General features: G+C 36.6%; 2 protein-coding genes across 4 annotated transcripts in view; one reads left to right on the forward strand and one right to left on the reverse strand.

The window, feature by feature from the left end:
• Nucleotides 1-1,444: 1,444 nt before the first annotated feature.
• On the reverse strand, nt 1,445-19,377 carry LOC306668422 (uncharacterized protein). The gene is made up of 5 exons (XM_079151765.1): nt 17,217-19,377; nt 15,916-15,959; nt 5,495-5,599; nt 3,701-3,868; nt 1,445-2,341 (listed from the first exon to the last, which is right to left on the reverse strand). Exon 1 carries the CDS (start codon nt 17,830-17,832, stop codon nt 17,218-17,220), a length of 615 nt encoding a protein of 204 aa, XP_079007891.1. The 5' UTR covers nt 17,833-19,377; the 3' UTR covers nt 1,445-2,341; nt 3,701-3,868; nt 5,495-5,599; nt 15,916-15,959; nt 17,217.
• Nucleotides 17,121-26,226, forward strand: part of FNBP1L (formin binding protein 1 like) — a 122,589-nt gene continuing 113,483 nt past the window's right edge. For all 3 annotated transcript variants that reach the window (XM_079150554.1, XM_079150552.1, XM_079150553.1), the window contains exon 1: nt 17,121-17,253. In XM_079150554.1, the coding sequence (XP_079006680.1) occupies nt 17,230-17,253 (24 nt within the window). In that variant the 5' untranslated portion in view covers nt 17,121-17,229. The remainder of the gene's footprint in view (nt 17,254-26,226) is intronic.

The following is a 26,226-nucleotide window of genomic DNA, read 5'->3' on the forward strand; positions in this document are numbered from 1 at the left end:
CAATATCCTTGATGAATATAGATGCAAAGATCCTTAACAAAATATTGGCAAACCGTATCCAAAAACATATTAAGAAAATTGTGCACCATGATCAAGTGGGGTTCATTCCTGGAATGCAAGGATGGTTTAACATCCGTAAATCAATAAACGTAATCCATCATGTCAATAGACTTAATTATAAGAAACATATGGTTATTTCAATTGACGCAGAAAAATCATTTGACAATATACAACACCCCTTCATGCTGAAAACACTAGAAAAAATAGGGATGGTAGGAATACACCTGAACATTGTAAAGGCTATTTATGCTAAGCCCATGGCCAACATCATTCTTAATGGAGAAAAACTGAAACCATTCCCTTTAAAAACGGGAACAAGACAGGGATGTCCTCTTTCACCACTTCTATTCAACATTGTCCTCGAAACTCTACCCAGAGCAATTAGGCAGACTAAAGAAATTAAAGGGATATGAATAGGAAAAGAGGAACTTAAGCTGTCACTATTTGCTGATGACATAATTCTATATTTTGAGGATCCAATCTATTCCACTCCTTGGCCTATACCCAAAGGACTTAAAATCAGCATACTACAGAGATACAGCCACACCAGTGTTCATTGCTGCTCAATTCACCATAGCCAGATTGTGGAACCAACCTAAATGTCCTTCAGTTGATGAATGGATAAAGAAACTGTGGCATATATATACAATGGAATATTACTCCACCATAAAGAATGATAAAATTATGGCATTTGCAGGCAAATGGATGAAATTGGAGAATATCATGTTAAGTGAGATAAGCCAATCTCAAAAAACTAAAGGACGAATGATCTCGCTGATAAGCGGATGAGGACATACAATGGGGGGTGGGAGGGGTTAGCATTAGGGTTAGCGTTAGGGTTAGGGTTAGGGTTAGGGTTAAGGAGGGTGGCAAGAATGGAGGAAGGAAGGACTGTATAGAGGGAAAAGAGGGGTGGGAGGGTGGGGGAAGGAAAAAAAATAACAGAATGAATCAAACAACATTACCCTTTGTAAATTTATGATTATACAAATGGTATGCCTTGACTCCATGTACAAACAGAGAAACGACATGTATCCCATTTGTTTACAATAAAAAAGAAAAAGAAAATGTGGTACATATACACAATGGAATATTACTCAACCTTAAAGAAGAATGAAATGATGCATTCGCAGTTAAATGAATGCAACTAGAGAATATAATGCTAAGTGAAATAAGCCAATCCTTAAAATCTAAAGATGAATGTTTTCTCTGATGAGCAGATGCCGATCCATAGTGGGGTGATGGGGATGGGAAGGACGGTAGAATGAGATAAACCTTATTACCCTATATACATGTATGAAAAAAAAATTTTAATTAATTTTAAAAAGGGATTGGGGATGTGGCTCAGTGATTGAGCACCCTTGGTTTTAATCTCTGAAAAAAAAAAAAGTGAGATGCAAAGAATTTTGTCCTGTAGAGGTATAACTGATTTCCACCCTACAGACAAAGATTTTTCCAAATATATGGCAAATTCACTTTGGTCTAAAATAAGTAAATAAATAATAAAAAAACAGGATTTAGCAGGGCATGGTGTGCACACCTGTAATTTCAGCAACTGGGGAAGCTGAGGCAGAAGGATCACAAAGTATGAAGCCAGACTCAGCAACTTAGCAAGGCCCTTAGCAACATAGCAAGACCTGCCTCAAAAAATATATATAAAAAAGAGCTGGAGATGAAGTTCACTGGTAAAGCTTACCACTGAGCATTCCCCACAAAATAAAAGTAATTTAAAAATAAAAGCTGTATACTAGAAACCCTAAAGAAATCACTAAAATGTGAAACAGATTATAGCTAATAGACCAACAACTGGAGGTAAAATGGGAATAATTTTAAAACTCTATCCAAAGAAGTTCAAGAATGAAAAAGAAGAAACAGGAAAAAAAAAAAATGAAAAAGCAAAATGGTATAATTAAACCCTACCATATCATGAATTACATTAAATGTAAATGTCTTAAGTGTACAACTTAAAGGCAAATATCATCAAGTTGGATTTTAAAAAGCAAGACTTCATTATTTGCTGCCTGCAAGAAACTCATTTAAAAAATAGGACACAACCTAAAAGCAAACAGGTAGAAATAAAATCCATACACACACTAGTCAAAAGAATACTAGGGTGAGAATATTAATTTCAGACAAAAATTATTTCTGAGCAAAGAATATTGCCAAAATTAAAGAGTCATTTAATAAAATAAAGGGGTCAGTTGTTCAAGAGGACTTCACCATTCCAAAGGCTTATGTATCTTATAACTGAGCTTCAGATGTACAGGAAAAACTGATAGAACTGCAAGGAAAAAATACAAACCCACAGTTATTGTCAGATATTTCAACATTTTTCTCATTTAATAAAACAGGTAGGCAGAAAAGTAGTAGGGATATAGAATACTTTAATACTATGAACCAACTTGACCTAATGGACATTTATCAAGTATTTCTCCCAACAATAGAATATAATACTATAATAAAAAGACAGAACCCAATTATTTTTTAAAAACGGGCAAAAGATTTTTTAAAAAATTTTTATTTGTTCTTTTTAGTTATAAATGACAGTAGAATATATTTTGACATATTATACACACATTGAGTATGTATAACCATTTTTGTGATTGTGCATGATGTGGAGTTACACTGGTCATGTGTTCATATATGAAAATAGGAAAGTTATATCTGATTCATTCTACTGTCTTTCCTATTCCCATTCCCCTGCCTTCCCCCCAATCCAGTCCAATCCGGTGAACCTCCATTGCCCCCAACCCTACTGCCCACCCTCCCTGTTGTTAGTCAGCATCAGCATATCAGAAAGAACATTTGACCTTTGGTTTCTTAGGATTGGCTTATTTCATTTAGCACAATAGCCTCCAGTTTCATCCATTTACTGGCAAATGCCATAATTTCATTCTTCTTTATGGCTGAGTAATATTCCATTATGCATATGAACCACATTTTTTTAATCCATTCATCTGTTTTAGAACACCTAGGTTGGTTTCATAGCTTAGCTATTGTGAATTGAGCTGCTATAAATATTGATGTGGCTACAACACTATAGTATGCTTATTTTAAGTCCTTTGGGTATATGCTGTGGATTGGGATAACTGGGTCAAATGGTGGTTCCATTCCAAGGTTTCTGAGGTATCTCCATACTGCTTTCCAGAGTGGTTGGGCAAAATATTTAAACAGATACTTCACCAAAGAAGATGTGTAGATGCAAAGAAGTATGTGACAAGATGTTCAACACTGTTATTCATTAGGAAAATACAAATTAAAACCACAATGGAATACTAACTTATACCCACCAGAATATTAAAACACTAACAATCCTGAGTATTGGTGACCTTGTGAAGCAACATGGAATTCTCATACACTAGTAGTAAAACTTTCAGATAGTACAGTCTCTTTGAAAAACAGACATTTCTTTAAAAGTTAAACATAAGCTTATCATATGACCTAGTCATTACATTTTATTACATTACTCTGCTGCTGCTATAACAAATTACCACAAACTTGGTGGTTCCAAACAATATAAATTTATTATCTTAGAGTTCTGAAGGTGAGAAATCCAAAATCAGTCACACTGGGCTATGGTCAAGATGTTGTCAATATCTGGTTCCTTCCAGAGACTTCAGGAGAGAATCAGTTTCCTTACCTTCCAGCTTCCAAAGGGTGCCCGAATTCTTTAGCTCATGTCATCCTCAGTCTTTAAAGCAAGCAGTATAGAATCTTCTAATCCCTCTTTGAGCTCCATTGTCACTTCGCCTTCTTCTGACTCTATTGCTTCCCTCTTACAAGAGTACTTGTGATTACATTGGGCCCTCTGGGTAATCAGAAAAATCTCTCAAGATTCTTAATCACATCTCCAAATAATGTGTATATTTACTAGGTCTGGAAAATAACCCCTGGACATCTTTGGTAGGCCATTATCCATTCTGGCAAATACTTTTAGGTATTCATTCATTCCAAACGGACAAAAAAGTAAGCAAGCATATATTCACACAAAATTTTTACACAAATGTTCATAGCAGCCTGGTTTGGTAGTACATGCCTATGATCCCAGTGGCTCGGGAGATTGAGACAGGAGGATTCCAAGTTCAGAGCAACTAACATATGCGGCAACTTATCCTCAGCAACTTAGTCAGGCCTTAAGCCACTTATTGAGACCCTGTCTCAAAATTTTTAAAAAAGGACTGAGGATATGGCTCAGTAGTTAAGTACCTCTGGGTTCAATCTCTGGTACTAAACAAAGAAAAAAAATAAAAACAAATGTTCATAGCAGCTTTATTTGTAACACTTATAATTTGTCAAATAAACTATTCATGAGCAAGTGAATGGATAAACAAATTATAGTATCCACATAATATGCTACTCAACAATAAAAAGAAATGAAATATATAGTAGCAATATATATGAATTCAAAATAACCAGACTGGGTAAAAGGAGCCAGATGATAAAAAGTATAAACATTATGATTCCATTTATATAAAAATTCTCAAAAAAATACTAATTTATCTACATTTATCACAAGCAAATCAGTAGCTGACTAGGGACAGAGTGGAAAGGAGAAAGTAAATTTGCACTACAGAATGTCATACTTTAATGGGTGATGTACATATTTATTATCTGGATTGTTGTGACAGTTTCATGGGTCTATACACAATTCCTTTAATATGTGCAGTTTGTTATATGTCAGTTATGACTCAAGAAAGCTGTTGATACAAACAAAAATGATTGATGCTGCTCAGATTAAATAAAAGTGATTGGGGCATTTTGCTGGAGGTTGAAATTGTGTTAATCTTCATTACTTGGTAAGCAAGTTAGATTTAGTGGGCAGCAGGGTATAGAAGAAATATAACCAAAGTTTCTTCTTTTCCTATTTTCCATAAAGATTGCTGAAACCCACCCCAAAAAGGTGCTTGTTGACTTGAGGATTCTCTGACTAGAGAAATTCCTCTTTGCTTTTAAAAATATCTAGGCAATACTTGATGTTCAAAAGTACTTATTCTTACTCAAATTCTCACTGAAAAATTCTCTACCTTTCTTTTGGTTATACATTTCACCACAGTGTATGGAACTTCTAGGTCAGACTACAGCAACATGACACATAGGCCCTTACTTTCAAAACTCCACTGAAAAAGTCAGGTCCAGGAAGGATGTGCTAGGCAGCACACTAATCAAAAATTTCCTATTGTGCACTGATTATATTCTAGGAATTATATAAACTGAGTCTGTTTCCTTTTCTGGACTTCCATCGTAACAAAACTATACATTGTGTTGCTGCCTGATATTGGCTGTACTAAGTGGGCTGTAATCGGAAGGGGTATAAAGGAATCAAGAGAAAGAATAAAAATTACGGTAGGGTCATGACCTTCTTAGCCAAAGTCAATGTCCTCTTACTCATTGTAGGAACAGACTGTTTACTTCTGAATAGTTATAGCAGTCTTACCATTAGATGGCAGTCAAAACTAATGCAATGATTCAACTTCTATCTTGTGTTTAATGATCTGTGTAGGTGCAATTTCTTATTTAGTGGAAATAATTCTGGAAATTTCTGTGAAAATGAAAAGACATTGTAAATGATCCAGCATTATTCTTGGAAACCAGAGTCATTTCACAAGGTAAATAAGTATCCTGAAGAAATCAGGTCTTTTTAAAAATACAAAACACTTTCTTAAAAGTTGAAGTATATAAACAGTAAAAAGCAAAGTACCACCAGTTTGAAGTATCATCAGAAAGTGAAGAAACCTGTAAAAGCATTACCAGATAAAGGAAAAAAACATTACCAACATCTCAGAAGACTCTCTTGTCTCCTTCCCAGTCATTACCCTCCCACTTCTTCCCAGAGATAAACATTATCCTGACTTGTAACATGACAGTTTAGGTTTTCCTGTTCTTAGAAACTTTACAAATGTAATTATGTGTTACAGAATCTTTATGTCTGACTTTGAAGAGTTTTTATTTTTGTTTATAGGTATATTTAATTCTTTTCCCTTGTGGCTAATGTCTTTATTATATGAATATACCATTTTTTATCCTTTTTGCTATTGAAGAAAAGTTGAATTGTCTTCAGTATTTATCCATTATGAATAATTGAGGCTACCAACAAATATTAATGTGTTATGCTTGAGTATATGCCCGGGAAAAGAATTTTTGGGTCATAATATGTAATATTGCCAATTCAAAATTATATCAATTTATACTTATACCAACAGTGTGTGAGAATTTTCATTGTTGTACATATTCTCTATTGGTATTGTCAGTCTTTTATATTTTGCCCATTCTGATAGACATAGTATTATTTCAGTGGAGTTTTAATGTGCATTTCTCTGCTATGGACAAATGTTAAGACAATATATTTGTTGATTAATATTTTTATATAAATGTTACTTCACAAATTTTTGCCAATTTTCCATCATGTGATCTATTTTATTGTTTTGTAGGCATTCTTTACTTATCCTAGATATTAGTCCTTTTATTGTATTATATATATTGCTAATATATTCTCTGTTCTGGGCTTGTCTTTTCATTCTCTTAAAAGCACTATTTGATAATTTTAATTCAATCTACTGTATCATTTTTTCCCCTTTATGGTTAATTAGCACTTTTTGTATTCTGTTTAAAAAATCTCAGGGGCTAGGGATGTAGCTCAGCGGTAGAGCAGTTATCTACCATGTGCAAAACCCTAGGTTCCTTCTCTGGCACACTCAAAAACAACAAAAAAACCCCAAACAATTCTGCCTACACAAAATTCACAAAGGCTAGGAAAATAGCTATTCTCATATGGTATGTTCTAGAAGCTTCACTGTATTACCTGTGAAACTGCATTTTTTCACGATTTAATATAAAAATCTACTTGGAACTGGATTTTGTGTATCATTATATGAGGTAGGGGTGAAGAATCTTTTTTCTTCTAAGAGGGTATCCAGTTGATCCAGCACTAGTTGTTTAAATGACTATGAGCCTGGTGTGATGGCACACACCTATAATCCTAGCAACTTAGGAGACTGAGGCAGGAGGATCGTGAGTTCAAAGCCAGCCTTAGCGATTTAGCAAGGGTTTAAGCAACTTAGCTGAGACCCTGTCTCAAAATAAAAAGACTGAAAGGACTGTGGATGTAGATCAGTGGTAAAGCACCCCTGGATTAAATCTCCCGTGCCAAACAAACAAACAAATAATATATATATGTATATATATCAACAAACAAAACAAACTATATATATATATATCTCACTCTTAAGCTTGCTACTTTTGTGGACTTTCAACCATTGATACACAGTTAACTTAACCTGTGCTGATCTTTTGCTGGGAATATTGAAGTCATAGTCATTTTGGTCTTTCTGAATTCCATTTATTAATTTTTAAAGTGTTTCACTTAACCTGCATTTCTGAACAACTTTTAAAGTGATAATAACTGGTGCCATTTTTATGTGCAATTTAAAAACCTTCCAAGTTTGAGGGCATTTGTTTAAAAAAATCTACAAAACTTTCTGTGCATTTTATAACTCTAAGATAATTAGCTCTTTCCCATTATTTTCCTGTCTTGCAAAAATCTACAATTAAGAATGTTGTTTCATAAATAATTTTCATTTTAAGATTTTTTAAAATCATAATTTAATTCTAGTTTATTGGTATTGAAACCAAATAAGAGTTGAGGGAGGTTTGTAATAGTATTAGAGGTAAAATAATCTGAAGATCAATCCCAGAAATATGATTTATCTACTATCTATAAGCAAACCTTAAAGATATATAGACAGTAAATTTTGACTTATTGCTTGAGAATCTTTGATATTAATTTGCTGGATAATAATTGAGAATTTACTCTGTGTTAGGAATAGTCCTGTCCTTCAAAAAGATAGACAAGTAAGAGGACTATCTGGACAGTTATCTACTTTTATAGAGCTAAACACCAAGGGCAATAAGAACATAGGAAAGAGCACCAAGTAGAGTCAGAAGGAAAGTAGAGAAAAGGGAGAACTTCCCCTTTCTTTCTCCCCCCCTCACACCCGCCCCCCATACTGGTGATTAAACACAGGAGTACTTTACACTGGCTACATCTCCAGTCATTTTTCTTTTATTTAAAATTTTTAAAAAATTTCAGACAGGATCTTGCTAAATTGCCGAGGCCTGGAATTTGTCATTTACCTGCCTCAGACTCCCAAATTGCTGGGATTACATGTGTCCACCACTATGCATAGTGTCACCCAACACTTCTTAGTCATCCCATGGGAGGTGAATCCCGGAGAACTGTGAGAGTTAATCAGATAGAGAGGCATTCTAGAGAAAGAACAAAAGTCACAATTCTGTCATGTCTCTTTTTTATTGAAAAAAGTCATTTTAGGAATTTAGGGTGACCATTCTGGATCCTTTTAACCAATAAAATATTTAGGATCATTTAGGGAAATTTAATGTTCTTAAGTGAAATACCCTTAATGATCTCAGAAATTACCCATTTTGGAAACTGAAGAAGGGTGTCCAAGAATCCTAGAATGACTGTCCAAAGAAAAATACCAGCCACTGTTTTCTAGGACTTGGTTCATAGTAGTGTCCAGGGTTGGTTTTATGAATAAATAAAATGTGTTACAAAAACTGGTGCAGTCATGTAGTTTATGGCATTCCTTTTCTCTGGTCACAATGGACCAGAAATAGAAAACTAAGAAAAGAGAATAAACAGGTACTTTTCCTCATCAGATTGCATGTTTGTCCAGGAAGAAATTCTTCCCTACCAATTTTGCTGAGATGGAGAAGAAGAAGCACTGCTTCTTTAGTTGACTCCAAAGAATGTTCCAGATAGTCAGTGCTCTACTAGAATGAGTTTGGGTGTATTTCTCTTTACAGGTTTAATCCTGAAGTAGTGTAGTACTTCTTGGAACACTGACATTTGCTGGATAATAGGATGAAGTAAATTATGAACAGTTGGTATGTCACTGTGGAGCTGGCTGGGCAAATTCCTTTGATGCCAGAACACTTAACGTTTCCAGGAATGAAAGGTCATTGATATTCCTAACCCTACCCACTAAAATTACAGAAAATGTAGGTTATTTAATAGGGGCATAAGTAAAGGCTCAATCACCCCTTTGCATAATTTGATGGGCAAAAACATTAACTAGGAGTCCATTTTCCTGGTTTTCAACTTAAACAATGAACAGTTTCCCATCTCACTGCCAGAGTGGGGATGGTTTGACTGACCCCTTAAGAGTCCATCTACAACTGAAAAAAAAAATATGTATATTAAAAAAAAAATCAAAACAAGCTCTCCAGTCTAGCTTGAAGCCTGTCTTTCCTAGGAGATACAGGGATGGTATGTATGTGTTTATATTTGTGTTTGCTGTTTTTTGGCAAATGGTGCAATGTATATGATTTTAATGTATAGTCAAAATATGCTGTGAATTTTAAAAAAATAAAAAATAAAAAAATAATTTAAAAAAAAATAAAAAAAAAATTAAAAAATATACTGTGAATTTAAAAAAAGCTCCATTCAGTGGTGCACATCTGTAATCCCAGTGACCCAGGAGGCTAAGGCAGGAGGATTGCAAGCTTAAGGCCAGCCTGGACAACTGAGAAAGGCCTTATCTAAATACATACATACAGGGCTGGGGAGATAGCTCAGCTGGTAGAGTGCTTGCCTCGTAAGCACAAGGCCCTGAGTTTAATCCCCAGTACCTCAAAAAAAAAAAAAAAAAAAAATACATTTATACATACATACATAAATAGGACTAGGGATATAGCTGACTGGTAGAGTGCCCCTGGCTTCAATCCCCGGTACTGCAAAGCAAAATCAAAAACAAAACAAAAACAAAACAAACAAACAAAATATAAACATGGCCTATCCAAGGGACATTTAGAAATTCTGACTTCATGAAGGTCTGTAGTGAGGTCTGTGTACTGTTGGGTTCTTCTGTAAATGTAAACTCTTTTTAAATAAATAAAATGTGAATATTATAAGAAAATTTAGTAGTACGAAAGAGTAATAGTGCAAAGTAGGAGTCTTGTCATGTAATGTCCTAGTTCCTCTGTCAAGAGGTAACTACTACTTCCAGTTTCTTATGTGTCCTTCTAGAGGGCATTATAAACATATAATAAAAAACTCTTTCCAACCTTGTTGGGCACAATTCTTTAAAAAGTTCTCCAAGAGATTTTGAAGCAAACTCTGATGAAAGTATACTTCTGTTCCCTGAAAAAAACTCCAAATACACCTATTAAAAATACATCCAATTTCAGGTGTTCACTGACTCCTCAAATCCATGGTGTAAATTCAACTGGTGAAAATTCTCTTAACTAAAGTGTTTAATGTAAGAATATTTAGGGTTGCCAGAAAGAACACAGGATTGCCCATTTAATTTGAACTTTAGACAGACAACAAATAATTTTTTAGTATAGTCGTGTGCCATGTAGTAATGTTTCAGACAATGACAGGCTGCATATACCATGGTGGTCCCAAAAGATTATATTAGTTAGTGAGGTTATAAATGTGTTAGAACCTTCACAAAATGACTAAACTGTCAAATGATGTATTTCTCAGAATGTATCCCCAACCTTGACACGACTGTGCAAGTCTGTCCCATGCAATATTTATAATATCCAAAATTCAAATTTAAGCGGGAGTCTTGTATTTTTTACTTGCTAAATCTGAGAACCCTATGGAATATTTTGCTTCATTGGGAGTTATTTTAATTAATATTCCCTAGAATGCTCAGTACTAGAGATGACCTAGGTTATAATTATAGGACCAAGTCATTCAGGTAAAAAGCTAAATACTTGAAGTTTATCAGAAATTACATGTTTGTTGTTTTGTTTCAAAATGAGTGGCTTTAATTTGCTGTGTTTAATCTCATGGAATAAAACTATATTGTTACAGTAAAGTGGTCATTAAATAGCACCTTGAATTTACAATTAACATAAATAGACTACCTTATTTTCAAAGAACTTAAAATATCTACAATCTGAGCTACTTTGATTTTTTTTTAAATGAGCATTAAATTCTTAGTTAATCTCTCTGGTGAGGTAACACATGTCTGTAATCCCAGTGACTCTGGTGGCTGAGGTGGGAGGATTACAATGTGAGGTCAGCTTCAGCTCTTTAGCAAGACCCTTGGCAACTTAGTAAGACCCTGTCTCAATATAAAAAATAAAAAAGACTAGGGATGGAACTTGGTGGTGGCATAACCCTGAATTCAATCCTTAGTATATTTAAAACAAAAACAAAAACAAAAACAAAAACAAAAAAAACCTTAGCTAATCTGAATTGGAGGTGTAGTCAGTGGTAGAATGTTTGTCTCATCTGTGCAACTCCAGTCCCTGTATACCCAGGATGGGGGCATGGAGTCAAAGGAGATTTTCCTCTGGCCCTAAGATTTATTGTTGTTTTTTCTGTTGGATTTTAGACTTGCTTAGGATATGTTAATCTTTTCATTTCATGTGTTGCTTCCTTTTGGAATGGGAATGTCTATCTTATGGCTGTCCTTCCATTTTATTTTGGAAGCACATAATTTGTTTTGAATTCACAGGCTCACAGCTGGAGGGGAATTTTTCTCCAATAAAGCATACTTTGAGTCTCACTCATATCTGATTTAGATCAGACTATGGACTTTTGAGTTGACGTTAGAATGAGGTAAGACTTTTGTGGCTATTGGGATGGAATGCATGTATTTTGCATGTTAGAGGGATATGAATTTGGGGGACCAGGAGCATACTGATGTGGTTTAAATGCTTCAAAGTTCTTGTGTTGGAAACTTAATATTCAATGTGGCAGTGTTGAGAGGGAACCAACCCTTAGAAGAGGTGATTAGTAATGAAGGCCCATCCCTATGAATAGATTAATGTTATTGTGGGAGTAGGATTGTTGTAACCTGAGTGGGTTTATTATAAAAGTGAGTTGGGCCCCTTCTTGCTCTCTTGCACTTCCTGCCCTTCTATTTTCCTCCATGGGTTGATGTAGCACAAAGATTTTTGCCAGGTGCTGGCCCCCTGACCTTGGACTTCCCAGCCTCCAACACTGTAAGAAAATAGTTTTTTTTTTGTTTGTTTGCTATAATCTACCCAGTCTGTGGTATTTTGATATAGCAACACAAAATAGACTGAGACAGTAGCTGAGGCACATTTTCATTTCCTTCACTAGTCGATGTAGCAGTTAAACAGTGGTATGCTAATGTCTTACAATCAGTTCTCCAAAGGAAGAAACAGCCCTAATTTGTAGTGTTTAGCAATTACCATGGTGTAAATTCTCTCACCATGACTGACTGATATGAAGCCAACATTTTCAATAACCTGTTTGCAAAATTCCTGAAAGTTTAACAATTGGCTCTTGTGACTCTGTACAAGCCATTTCATTTCTGAGTTTACAGGATGCACTTGACTGGATTTCATAACTACCATAAGCCTGAAATAGAGAACCATGTGTTCTCTTTGTTAATTGATGCACATATCTGGAAATTTGTCAATATAGGTGAACCTCCTCAACAAACAAACAAAATCAACAAGAAAAAAACCAGGAAAACTTTAAAAATTTAATTAGTAGAAATTTTGAATGGGTTTCAGTTTTGTTCTACTTGGTTTCCTACTTTGAAGGAAATTTAAACAAACACTTAAATGTGTAAAACTTTGCAGAATTATGCAATTTTTAAAACATTTAAGTATTTTAGACAGTGGAAAATAACCAATTATCATAGAAAAGTAGAAGTTAGTTACTTCTTTAACTAGACTGACACCATTTGATTTGTATAGAATTTTCTTTTTCTTTTGGCCAAGTTTCATTAAAGATAATTACATGAAACTCTTTCACTAGATTCAATAATGGAGAGTAGAATCCCAAAAGACATAGTATCTCTCTCCCTCCTATCCTCTCTCTTTCTTTCTCTCTTTCTCTGCCTTCTTTCTTTTTCTCTAGTGAGCCACCTTAAACTATGTCCTTGACGTTTGAATTTCTTCCAATTCTTGGTTAGGAAAACTGGCAGTACAGAAAGTAGTGATGACTATTAACTAGCCAGTGCTATTCTTTATTTAGCTGGCATGGAGTCAGTATGCTAGCATGATTCCATTTCTTTGGTGCTTCATTTGCAGCATTAAAATGGAGATGTCAAGTATATGGTCCTTGATATTCTTCCTAACATAGTTTTAGCTTGATTTTCTGGTCTAGCTACTTAGATAATTTTATTTGGGGACACTGCCTCTATAGTTTTACTTTTAAGACATAGTCTAAATATATTTAAATGAGAAAAAAGTGAGTTGCTATTGTTTATGCTAGAGATTGTTGCCTTTGGGTAGTGGAAAGTCTATATTCTTGGTAGCTATTCATGGATCCGACGTTGATACATACACGCTAAGAAAATCTTCCTATACTCCAGATATTATTTTTTCCTCGTAACCAAGGGATTGATTTATGGTTGGAGGTTGATGTATTTAGATCAGTAAATTATTCAAAGAACTATGTTTGACATCCTGACTTTAAAAAGAATTCATGCAGGGAAGTTTGAAACTGAAAGTGCCATTAGCTAAATGTTTATAACAAGAAATTGTAAGAGGACAATTATTATGTATTAATTAAAAATAAAACTTGATCCAGGCATGGTGGCAAAGGCCTGTAATCCCAGTGTCTTCAGAGGCTGAGATAGGACGACAGCAAGTTTGAGGTCAGTCTCAGCAATTTTGCGAGACCCTTGTCTCAAAAAAATGTGGGTATGTGGCTCAGTGGTTGAGTATCCCTGGGTTCAAGCCCCTATACAAAATAAATAAATAAGTAAATAAATAAAAACTTGAAACATCCAATCAGGAAAAAAATTATAAAAGGGATTTACATTTGAATTACTAAGTGATAAGATATGCAAAAAAGGTAACCCTTCAATGGTTTATTATTGACCAGATTCAACCTGTTTTAAGAGAAAATGCATCAATAAAAGTATTGTCATCATGTACTTTAAATTGTTAATGACTGATGGCAATGTAAACCCTTTGGAGTTTACTCAGTGGAGTTACTTCATTGTAAAAATTATGTGGAAAAAGTAGAATAATTATTCCCTTAATTCTTAGTGTTGATTACCTTATAAAATATGTAATATGAATTAGAAACTATGTGGTAATTGATTGCCAAGAAGTCAAATTACAAAAACTGTACAATTGGTTTCAGATTTTGGTATAATGTTTCAAGTTATGATATGGGGGTATAAATTAATGTTTTTCTGTTATACCAAAGAGATATTTCCTTCAAGATTTGAGTGATAGGCTGGGCACACTGGGGCACACCTGTAATCCCAACAATTCTGGAGGCTGAGGCAGGAGGATCCCAAGTTCGAGGTCAGCCTGGGCAACTTAGCCAGACCCTGTCTCAAAAAATAAAAAGGACTGAGGATGTAGCTCAGTGTAAAATGCTCCAGGTTCAAACCACAGAACCAGAACAAAAATACAAAACAAGATTTGAGTTATGTTACCTTTTTAAGAGATAAAAATGATGTGTTTGAATTGCTTACAAAATGCCTTGCTAAGGGTTCATAAAGAATAAATCATATATAAAAATAATTTAATATCCAAATAATTCTGATTATGTAAAAACTCAGTCTTATAAATTGCCATGCTGATAATATATATTTGTGTATTTGACTATGTGCATAAAACAACTCTGCATGTCTGTCAACTAAAATGCCTAGTTTTAGAAATTTGTTATAAAAAGGAATACTTTGAAATCTGATTAATCTTTCTTTTTTTTTTTTTTTTTTTTTTTGGTAACAAAATATAACACTAAATAGAACACTGCATTGTGAGAGTTTTCTTTTTTCTTCTGCTGTGCCAGGGATTGAACCCTGTGGCCTTGAGCATGCTAGACAAGTGCTCTATCATGCAGCTATACCCCGAACCCTAGTTTTCACTTTTTAATCATTTTGCTTGAAGACATTGAAGTAAATAGTGATTTTAATATGAAACAATTCTACAAGTTACAAATAATTGTTTAGGTGATTATCAGTGTAAGGTGGTCATATAAATTATGCCTAAAATTTCATAGTATTGGAGAATGAAAATTGTATATATTTGAATATTAAGTTTGATGCCCACAAACCTAGTTTTTTTTTTTTTTTAAGAGAAATGAATTATTTTAAGTGTGGAATTCTGTTTAGAAAATTTGGAAGAAGAAAAATGCTCATCCTGGAGGTAAGACTTTGTATTCTGTTGGCGCATTATATAGACTGCATGATTAGGGATAATATTTAATGTGAATGAGAGATTATTTTACTTTTTTAAAGTGAAAACACTAGGGGCTGGGGTTGTAGCTCAGTGGTAGAACACTTGCTTCCCATGCATGGGGCACTGGGTTCCAGCCTCAGCATCACATAAATAAACTAAATAATAAAAATGTGTCCATCTACAACTAAAAATTTTTAAAAAAATGAAGGGAAAACACTTAATTTTGGTTTAAATTATGGTCTCCATGCCTTAACTTTAATGACAGTATTTAGATACATCTTAGAATTGGAATGGTTCTAAATAATGAGACATTCGTTTGATAAATATATTATTCATTACTAATTAGTGTTACTTGTGAATACTAAATACATTTAAAGATATCTAGGGAGCAAGAGGAAGAGAGGTAGTTAGCAGTATGAGGTGATATAAATAACCTCATACTGAAGAAATTCTATTTGAAATAGAGACAGTATAGAAAAGTGTTAGAGTGTTGCTCAATATTTCAGAGACTTCCATGGCATGGAACAACTAAGCATTTCACATGAAATTTGTATGTTCAAGCTACCTCAGAGAAGGACAGCATACTATTTAGCAAGAGTAGAGGTTGGAGTATTCCGAACTATTTAGCAAGAGCAGAGGTTGTGCCTCAACCCTGAGGGAGTGCAAGGACAAGGATTAAAGCAGAAGAATCTGGCTCACCTGTGCAGGCCATGTCCCGGAGGAGTTTCAAATGCTGACACAACCTGTTGGGAGGACACTGAGCTGTCATTACTCACTTAGGAGTACTCTACTAGTAGACTTGATTGACATGTGTTTTAGGAGACAACCAATTAATACTAAAGCATATGTTAGAGAATTGCTAAGCATACTGTACTTGATATCTAGAAGCACCGGCCAAACTGCTGACTGCCTAATTATGGAGTTAAGCTGGGAAGCAAGTCTATAGAGGAAAAAAATGTGATGGACCTGTCTTCAAGGTTTGTATATTCTGAAATAGATATTTAAAGTTCTGAATAGGTTTGCACTTCCAGGGAAGACACCTGGCTCAACACACGCAACCCTCACCCACAGGTTCCCATCCTAGAAATCAGGGAAGCTTGATTTCTCATCTTCTGCTGGTGACAGCTGGGCCACCTGCCTAGGAGATGTTAGATAGTAGTCCACCTCTACTATTTCATGCCATGACAACTTCCCCAAATAATTTCAGGACGATTTGCCCCTTTTTATGATTTCCTGAAATAACTTACAGTATAATCATAATACTTTATTAAAAAGAGAATCGGAGGCAGGTTGTATTCACATTTGACGTTCAATCTACACATTTCAATGATTCCCAAGAATCCTAAGGTCGGAGCACCAGGACTGAACCCTAACCAACACTTATTTTAATTAACACCCCCAGCCCCGCACTCAATCTAAACCCAAGGATTTGGATGAGGTTTCTTTGTCAGGGTTCTCCGAAGCCAAGGAGACCAGAGGCAGGAAAAGCGGGTGTCTGGAGTTGCCTCAGTTAAGGGGGCCCAGGGCAGAGAAGGGGCAGTGGGCGTCTTTTCCTTCTCTCCACTTCCATCTTGGAGGCAGGGATCCGAGCGGCCGCAACAGTGGGGCCGTCGGCCTAGCAAAGGACCCACAGAACAGCCCTCTTGCGTGAGAGGCGCGTGTGGGGAAGACGCCCAAGAGGGGACCCCGCGGGTCCCATCCAGGAGAGCGCGGGTCCGCCCAGATCCCAGGGTGCACCGCGTCCCGCCCCCTCCCGCTCCACGTCCCGCCTTCCCTGGGCCCGCGCCCCCTCCCTCCCGACTCCGGGAGGCGGGGACGCGGCGGCGGCTTCTCCAGTCGTGTCTTTCTCACTCACTGGGGAACCCGGCGGTGGCGGCACCTTTCGAGCAAAAGCGTTGAGACGCTAGAGCCTGCCGGCTAGCCAGAGAAAGAAGTCGGACAGACCGGCTGCGAAGCCGACGGACGCACGGACAGCCGGGCAGTCAGACGGTCCGACTCGCCTTAAGTTCCGCCATGAGCTGGGGCACAGAGCTGTGGGTGAGTGCGAAAGAGGGGCGCCCCGCACGATTCCCCAGCTCCCTGGAGGCGCGGGCTGGCGGGCACCGTTGACCGTCGGCGGCGAGAGCGCGTCAGGCGGTCCCCGCTTTGGCGCTGGCGGATGGTAGGGGTCCCGCTCCTCTTTGTGTGCGAAGCTGTCTTCCCTCCTCTGTTGGGGGTCGAGGGGGCGGCCAGACCACTCTCGCGCCTCCGCCGCCGCGGAGGGGCAGCGCCCTGGACGACCCGGGAGAGGCCCGCGGGCTCCCGCGTCCGCCGCGATCCTCTTGCGTCCTTTCTCCCTTCTCCGCCTTCACTTTCCGGACGCTTGGCTCTGCGCCGGCCGCTCTTCTCTCCCTTTGTATCTCCCCGCCTGGAGGCGGGGGAGGGGGCCCATTGTCCTGAAGGGGCGCAGCTCGCGGGCGGGGAGGGCGTCCTCTGCGACCCCCCGCCGGGGCTAGTGACTGCGGGGCTGGGGCGGCGCCCGGCGGGGCGGCGCCGCCCAAGCCCCAGGTAGGGGGAGCTGGGCGGCTTTGTTCCGAGCCCGGCCTCCGGGCAGCCAGGCCCAGCCCACACACCCATTTCCCTCTCCCTGCCTAGGTCCTCCCGACGGGCGTACCTCCAGGGGACTTCGACTAAGCTACCCCAGCTTCAGCGTTTGGGCTGCAGGATTGGCTTTTGTGACCTGAATTAGATTGAGTGATCCTCGGGGAAGCTAATTTTACCAAAAGGAGCGCGCGGCTACCGGATTGCTTTATTTCCCTGCTGTTCTTTATTCTCTCTCGTCCTCTCCTTTTCTTTCTCTTTCCTCTTTCCCTTTCTTGGGCGCTGGAGGCCCCAGACAATGCCCGGTGTATGGCCAAGGTGCGGGTGGAGAGTAAAAGGTCGAAGAATTTGTTCCCGACGCCGCCACGGGAGGGTGGAGGTGTGGAGGGCAGTGATTTCTCAGGTACGGCAGGGGAAACCAGCTGCGTGGGGGCGCTGTCTCGTGAGCCGCCCGGCCTCGGCCACGCCCCTTTTTAATCCCACCTGTGCATATTTTCCGTGCCTTTTGTTTGCGAGTGTCTCGTGAAATCACTGCAGGGAAAGGGGAGAAATAACTTTAGAGTACGTGTGTGAACGGTTAGGATGGGAGTGAAAGAAATCCGATTAATTGAAGAACAAGATGTTTTATTTTTCACGTCTTGCAGCTTGGGAATTTTTGAACTGAAAGAGACTTTAGAACGCATCTAGTTAACCCCTACTTAGCGAGCCCAGGAATCTCCTGTAAGCTTCTGAACTAGTGCCTGCCCAGTCTGTAAACACACCACTCAAGAGAAAAATATCACAGGAACCTATTACGTTTTTGAGATAACATTAATTGTTCTAATCAGGGGGAGGAGTTTATGTAAATAATTATGTAAAATTCAACTCTTTTACATTGATTAGAATCTCAGGCTTTATTAACCCTTTTTACTTTGTACATTCTGATTGATTATAATGTCATTAAAAAACAGAACTGGATATAATTTTGTTTCCCATTTTCAGAATTAGAGGATTCCACCCTCTCCGCCCCACTTACTGGAAATTGAACCCAGGGGCGCTTGGCCACTGAGCTACATCCCCAATCCTTTTGGTTTTCCATTTTGAGATAGAGTCTCACTAACTTGTTAAGGCTGGCCTGGAATTTGCGATTATCCTGTCTCAGCCTCCCAAGTCGTTATCACCCTATGATATTTTTATTTTTACATTTTTTTTTAAACCGGGAATTGATCCCAGGAACGCTTAACCCCTGAGCCACATCCCAGCTCCTTTTACTTTCTATTTTGAGACAGGATCTCAGTAAGTTGCTGAGCCAGGTATAGAAGTTGTCCTTCTGCCTCAGCCTCCTGAGTTGCGAAATTACAGCCATCATGCCTGGCTCAGTGTCATTTTTTCAAAGATCATGAAACTGCTGTAGAAATTTCGTTTTGTTTAAAAAAATAAAGCAATTTTTGTGTGTGGTATGCAGGAAGTATAGTGTATGTACAGTGATATTTATTACAAAGACTTATAATATTGGCTCTACCCTGAACAAATTTAGTCATTTTGAGGTGATATTTGAAATGCTTGGCACCAGAACAAAAATATCCATTCTTTTTTTTAAAAAAGAGTTTGGAATACTTGCATTTAATGAGATATATTTGGAAATCTAAACAAAATTCATTTGTTTCATACACACCTTATACACATAGCCTGAAGATAATTTTATACAGTATTTTTACTGTGCCTGTGTTTTGACTGTCCACCCTATGAAGTCAGGTGTAGAATTTTCCATTTGGGCCAGCATGTTGGCAAAAAATTTGGGATTTCAGTTTTTTGAATTAGGTGTTCTTAACCTGTACTACTTTTGTTACTCCAATATAGTAACCTACATTGATATCACTATCTTGAATGTCCTCTCTTGACCAATTCCTATCAACTCCCTCCCTCCAGCCTGCATTTTCTGGGTGTATTTTCTTTATTATATTATTATTTTTTGAAACAGGTCTTGCTGCCTTGCCCAGGATGTGGTTTTTTGTTTTGTTTTTGTTTTTGGTACTGGGGATTGAACTCAACCACTGGGCCACATCTCATCCCTATTTTGTATTTTATTTAGAGACAGGGTCTCGAGTTGCTTAATGTCTCACCATTGCTGAGGCAGGCTTTGAATTTGCTACCTGCTTCAACCCCCCAAGCTGCTGGGATGACAGGGGTGCGCCACAATGTCTGGCAGAGTGGTTTTGAACTAGGTGCTGCCCTAGCTTATTACATGTGTATTCAAAGCTTAGGAAATAGTCATAGGATAAATATTTTGTCTTTTTTTTTTTTTTTTTTTTTTTTTGGTACTGGGGATTGATCTCCCAGTGCTTTACCATTGAGCTATGTCACCAGCCCTTTTTACTTTTTTTATTTTTATTTTTAAAATTTTTTTGCTGAGACAGGGTCTCACTAATTTGCTTAGGGCCTTGCTAAGTTGCTGAGGTTGGCCTTAATTTTGTGATCCACCTGCTTCAGCATTCTGAGTGCCTGGGATTACAGGCATGAGACAGTGTGCCTGGCAATATTTGTTTGTATCTTACTTTCCTTTCTGTTGGGTTAAAAAAAAAATTGTCCTGTTCAGCATTGTATTATAGATAGTATTGGTATCAATGAAGGAGGGTGAGAGTTATCTAGGCACCTGTTGTATATCTCCATTCCATTCGGGCGAAATTAAGGTGGAATTGGAGAGCTGCCTCTAACAGATGTCTCTTTTTCTTTGCTACTTCCGGTGCTGCTCATTTCCACTCCCCTGCCTTTTTCTTTTCTTTCTTTCTTTCTTTTTGTGTGTGTGTGTGTTGCTGGAGATCAAACCCAGGAACTTGTGCTTGCAACGCAAGCACTCTACTGACTGAGCTATCTCCCCAGCCCCACTTTTCTTTTTTCTTTTTTTTTTGTGGATTAAACCCAGGGGTATTTAACCACTGAGCCACATCCCCAGCCCTCTTTTAATGTTTTATTTAGAGACAGGGTCTCGCTGAGTTGTTAAGTGCCTTGCTAAGTTGCTGAGGCTAGCTTTGAATTCACGATCCTCCTGCCTCAGCCTCCTGAGCTGCTGGGATTACAGGTGTGTGCCACCGTGCCCTACTGCCTTTTTCTTAAGATACTTGCTCTCTTTTCACCTTTTTCCAATCTATAAAATGTGTTTGGCTGAAAACTTAACAAAAAACAAAAATTTTTTCTACCTGTTTTTTTCTGTTATCAACCCTTGTTTATAGATAGAAACCATGGCAAGAGAATAGTAATGGCTTATCACCGGATAACTTCTGTATCAGTAAATGGTATCTAATAATCTTCAATCTTTAAACATCTTCAGCTTAAGAGCAAAAAAGATACTTTGGGGAGAATATAATCATACCTACAGCATATTAACTGGTAGGAAAAAATACATTAAAGCTTTGTTTTATAGGATACAAAAATCACCTTATATTTTAGTTCAACCATGTATATCTAACATACCACAAAGATATAAAAAAAGCCAATGCTTGGTCGTTCAACACATGTGTATTTCCTGCTTACCTATGCACTAAGCTAGGCTTTCTGGGGGGAATGATAAGAGATCAATTGGTTAACAGCATGAGCCTCTAATAGCATATATAGTGAAATAAGACTTTAGAAGTAACCTGAAGCAAGTAGAGAGTGAGAAATGGAATTTAAAGCTGTGAAATATTACTCCATTTTTGTAGGGAACTCTTAGGAAGGCTGTATCATTTCACCTGGTTTTTGAAATGAGGAGGGTTTTACATGTGGGAGTTCCTGAGAAGTTCCTAGAGGGCAGAGATCATGTATTATTCATTGCTTATTCATTGTCTGATTCATTGCTTTCTCCTCCGCTATCAGCATACTGCCTGGCACAGAGCCTGACATTGGGAGGATCTTCAGTAAATGTTGGCTGCACTGACCTTAGTGTGGTGGTTAGATTTGACTTGAATTTAAGGGTAGAATGCCTGAAAAGTGATGAAGGGTTGATTGGGACCAGGCAAAGAGATTGGTCTGGCTGAATGCTTGTCTCATGAACTATGTGTGTGTGTAACTAGGTATTAGTGTATAATTAACCAAATTTTCAGATCTTTCAGACCATTTAAAAATCCACAGAAAGAAATCTTAGTGTTAGTAGAAGGGATTACCTCTTTCTTCTGATTTCTTTGGTGGAAGGGGAATTCCTCTGGATTTTAGAAGATGAAAGCTGTATTGATATTATCACTCCTGCAAAAATACTTGAAGTATGTTGGTTCTTTTAATAATATGATATTTGTTCTGAAATCAGTTGTATTTTTTTACTTACATTATTACTGCAACTTGTTTGTACCGTCTTCCCCCCTTATCTGTGACTTACTATTTTTACTTTTACATCAAGTTAGTTACTCGAGTTTTTTTCTGAAGATAAGGGGGTGTGTATTGGGAAAATATAGTAAGTTTTGATGCCCCCATTTCAACTTTAACTATTAGTTTTATGAGCTTAGTTATGCAGAGTTTTCTCATGTAACAAAATTTTAAAGTACTTAAGAAGTCATTTGATAGGATGAAAAATGCTTTAAAAGCTGGAAATTGTACTTTGACAATAGACTATTGGGGCTATGGATAAGGTAATAATGTCATCCGTGCCTTTCATTGTTTTTCTTTTTTTCCTAAAATAAGTTGTGGTAAAATCTTTGATTGTTTTTGCAAAATTTTCATTGACTAGTGCTTTGAAACTTTTACAGCGTAAGGGATACTGTTAGGTGTTTTAAGATAATATCTGACTTCTTTGTTAATGTGGGATTCAGCACTTGGACTTTGTATGGAACCCAAGAGAAGAATAAGGAGAAAATTTTATCATAAAATATCCCTATTGAATCCAAATTAGTTATTAATGTTTGCTGTTTAGAGGCAATTTTTCTTTGAGTTCTTGATAGAAAACTAGCAGATTTAAAGAATCTCATGAGGGATGTGAAATAGTATTCTATATTTGTTATAGTTTGAAAAGCATAAATGTGTAGAGGCAGATTTTCCTATTTTTGGCACACTATTATTTTGCTGTTTTTAGGAGTAAATGTTATTTGTTGTGTTTTGGCTGTGTCCCTGCTATATATTCAATTTTCAGGAAAGGAATTGGCATTCAGTAAGCTCTCAAATATTGGTTGATTCAGTGGACGAATTCAATGGATTTTTATACTTTATATTCAAATTATGTTTTGAATATTGAGGTAGTTTAGTTTTTTTCCCCTCAAGGTGTACATAGTTGGTCCTCTGTGAGTTCTACACATGCAGATTCAACCAACCCTGGATTGAAAATATTCAGGAAAAAAGATTACACCTATACAGGATATATACAAAGTTTTTCTTGTCATTGTTCCTGAAACAATTCAGTATGATAGCTATTTACATAGCACTTACATTGTATTAGGTATTAATAATCCAGAGATTTAAAATTTTTTGGAAAATGTGCAAGAGGACATGCATGGGTTACATGCAAATACTAGAGCATTTTATATGAGGGATTTGAACATCTTGAGATAGTATCTGTGGGATGTTCTGCAGCCAGTCTCCTGTGGATTCTGAAAGAGGACTGTACCTTTCATGTCTTTGTGTGACATTAGGTGTCCTTTTTGTAATTTGGAAATACAACTAGTGACTTTTCATATGAAAAATTTCTCATTTGTTTGTCTGGCATCTCATTTCTTTTATTTGATTATAATTGATTGTCTTAAGTGATAGCATATTTTATGGCCTTCTAGATTCTAAAATTGGAACAGTGAACACCCAATTTGTTACATGCTTTTGACTACTGATGAATGGTCATATATGTAAGAAGGTCAGTGTAAATTGTTTGAGGCTATTCATAAATTGATAAAAATTGATTTTCAGAGAATAAAATGTTAAGGTGACTAAGATTTTTGGTAAATGTGAATGGTAGGGGATTTTTTTCTAGTATAAATTATAAAAGTCAAAATCATTGAAATAGAATAGCTGTGATAAATAGCCTTTTAAAAAAATAAACAACTCCAGAAACTATTGCTTTTGAATCAACCTTCTGGACCAACCTAGATTATAAACTAAATTAACATTTTTGTACTATTTGCCAAGGCTGAATATAATTAATATTAGTTATCTTTTTTATCTGGAATTTTCTTTATTTCACCTTCATTTTTAAAGTTTCATTAAGGTGTAACATTCATAAAATATGCAAATCTAGTATGTACAGCTTAAGGATTTTTTTCCCCTTCTCTAAGCCCTTTTATGTATTTATTTCTTTTTCTTTTTTTTGTTTTGTTTTTACTCTTAGTACACATCAGTTTCATTTGGGAACAGGAGAAATGTGAGCATTTCAGAGAAATCTTAGTAAAGTAATATGTGGTATTGAAAAATTTTTCATTATCTTTTTTTGACAGTGATACATATTAAAAAAGTTTTTTTTTCATACATGTATATAGGGTAATAATGTCTGTCTCATTCTACCATCCTTCCCATCCCCAACCCCGGACCCCTCCCCTCATCCCTCTGCACAATCTAGAGTTCCTTCATTCTTCCTTACACACCTTCCTTAAGGATTTTTTTTTTTTGAGATTATGCAATTTTTTTTTTTTAATTTTAACATTTATTTTTAATTGGTACCTAATGGTACATATTTATGGTAAAATATTTTCTAACTATAAAATGTTCTTTACATTTTTTCATTTTTCTATTTTTTTGTTTTTAGATGTACATGACAGTAAAGTGTATTTTGACATTATACATACACGGTGTACAGCCCATTCCAATTTAGGATCCCATTCTTGAGGTTGTACATAATGTGGAGTTACACTGGTTGTGTATTCATATATGACAAAGGAAAGTTATATCCTATTCATTCTTCTCTCTTTCCCATTCTCATATCCCTCCCTTCCTTTCATTCTCCTTTGTCTAATCCAGTGAACTTTTATTCCTCCTCTCCCTACTCTCCTTGTTGTGGGTTAGCATCCACATATCAGAACATTTGGTCTTTGGTGTTTTGGGGATTGGCTTATTTCATTTAGCATGATATTCTCAGTTCCATCCATTTACTGGCAAATGCCATAATTTCATTCTTTAAATATGTGGAATGTTTCATGAATTTGTCATCCTTGCTCAGGAGCCATGCTAATCTTGGCTGTATGGTTCCACTGTATGGTTCCAGTGTTAGCATATGTACTGTATGGTTCCAGTATTAGCATATGTACTGACGAAGTGAGCACTAAAGGATTTTTTAAAATGTTTGTACTGGTAACTCCTACCAAGATCAAGATACAGAAACTTCCATATGCTATCTCAATTAAATATCCTTCTCAAAGGTAAAAACTGTTCTGATTTATATCAGGATGGATTAGATTTTAACTTCATGTAAATTATATCACACAATATATACTCCTGCATGTGACTTCTTCCATTTAGTATAATGTCTGTGAGAATCATTTCACTGTTTAGTTGTATATTTTATTGTATGTATGGTGTTCGTATTTTCTTCTGCCTTGTACTGGGGTCACTACTAGTTTAGGACTACCTTAAACCAAGTTTAAGGCTTGAAATTCTATTGTGTGGTTGTTGAATTCTGATTTCTTTCCCCATATCTCTTGCTGTGATATCAAAGCAAAGATTTGATTTTTTGGGATTGGCAAACATCCTAGGGCAGAAGCAGTTTGTGTGCTTTTATGCTTTTCTGAATCCTCTATTTTACTGTGACCTTGCAATTCCTTATTATCTTGGCTTATCTTTACCTTTTTTGAAATACATTTTGTATAGATTATGTTACAATTTTAATCAAGTGAAATAGTGATAATTGATCCAAATAACCTAACTTGCTGTGACTGGAAAATAGGAAGTTCTGATGTTGAATTCAAGATTTTTTGCTATTATATTTTTAATATCTAAGCTGGTTTTGTTATTTTGTTTTCTGAATGTATGTTTAAAGTAGTATTTTCTACTTGCATTTTGGAGCAATAATCTGTTTTTTATCTAGATCAAAGAAAGTTTTTTGGGGAAAATGGATATCCCTGTACAAAGGAATAAAATTAGCTCTTCATCTCACACCTAATTAAAAAATCAACTCAAGATGGATTAAAGACTTAATTGTAAAAACTGAAACTGTAAATATACTAGAAGAAAACAGGGGGAAAGCTCCATGGCATTGGTCCATACAAAGATTTTTATTGCTTAAAAGGATAGGCAACAAAACCAAAAGTAGAAAAATGGATTTATATCAAACTAGAAAGCTTATGCACAGCAAACACAACATCAAGATGAAGAGACAATCTATGGAATAGGAAAAAAAAAACGTTTGCAAGGCAGTTTACTGATATTCAAAATATATAAGGAACTCAATATCAGGAAAACAAATAACCTGATTAAAAATTGGGCAAAGGACATGAATAGGCATTATTCAAATGAAGACATACAGGGACTGGGGTATCGCTTAGTGTGGTACAGCACTTGCCTAGCATGCAC

This window comes from Sciurus vulgaris (assembly GCF_902686455.1).
Source record: "Sciurus vulgaris genome assembly, chromosome: 1".
In the NCBI taxonomy this organism is placed as follows: domain Eukaryota; kingdom Metazoa; phylum Chordata; class Mammalia; order Rodentia; family Sciuridae; genus Sciurus; species Sciurus vulgaris.

What these genes read in the sequence shown, in the direction of transcription:
- LOC306668422 (XM_079151765.1), bottom strand. Translation starts at nt 17,832, where the DNA reads ATGGGTGTGTGGGCTGGGCCTGGCTGCCCGGAGGCCGGGCTCGGAACA.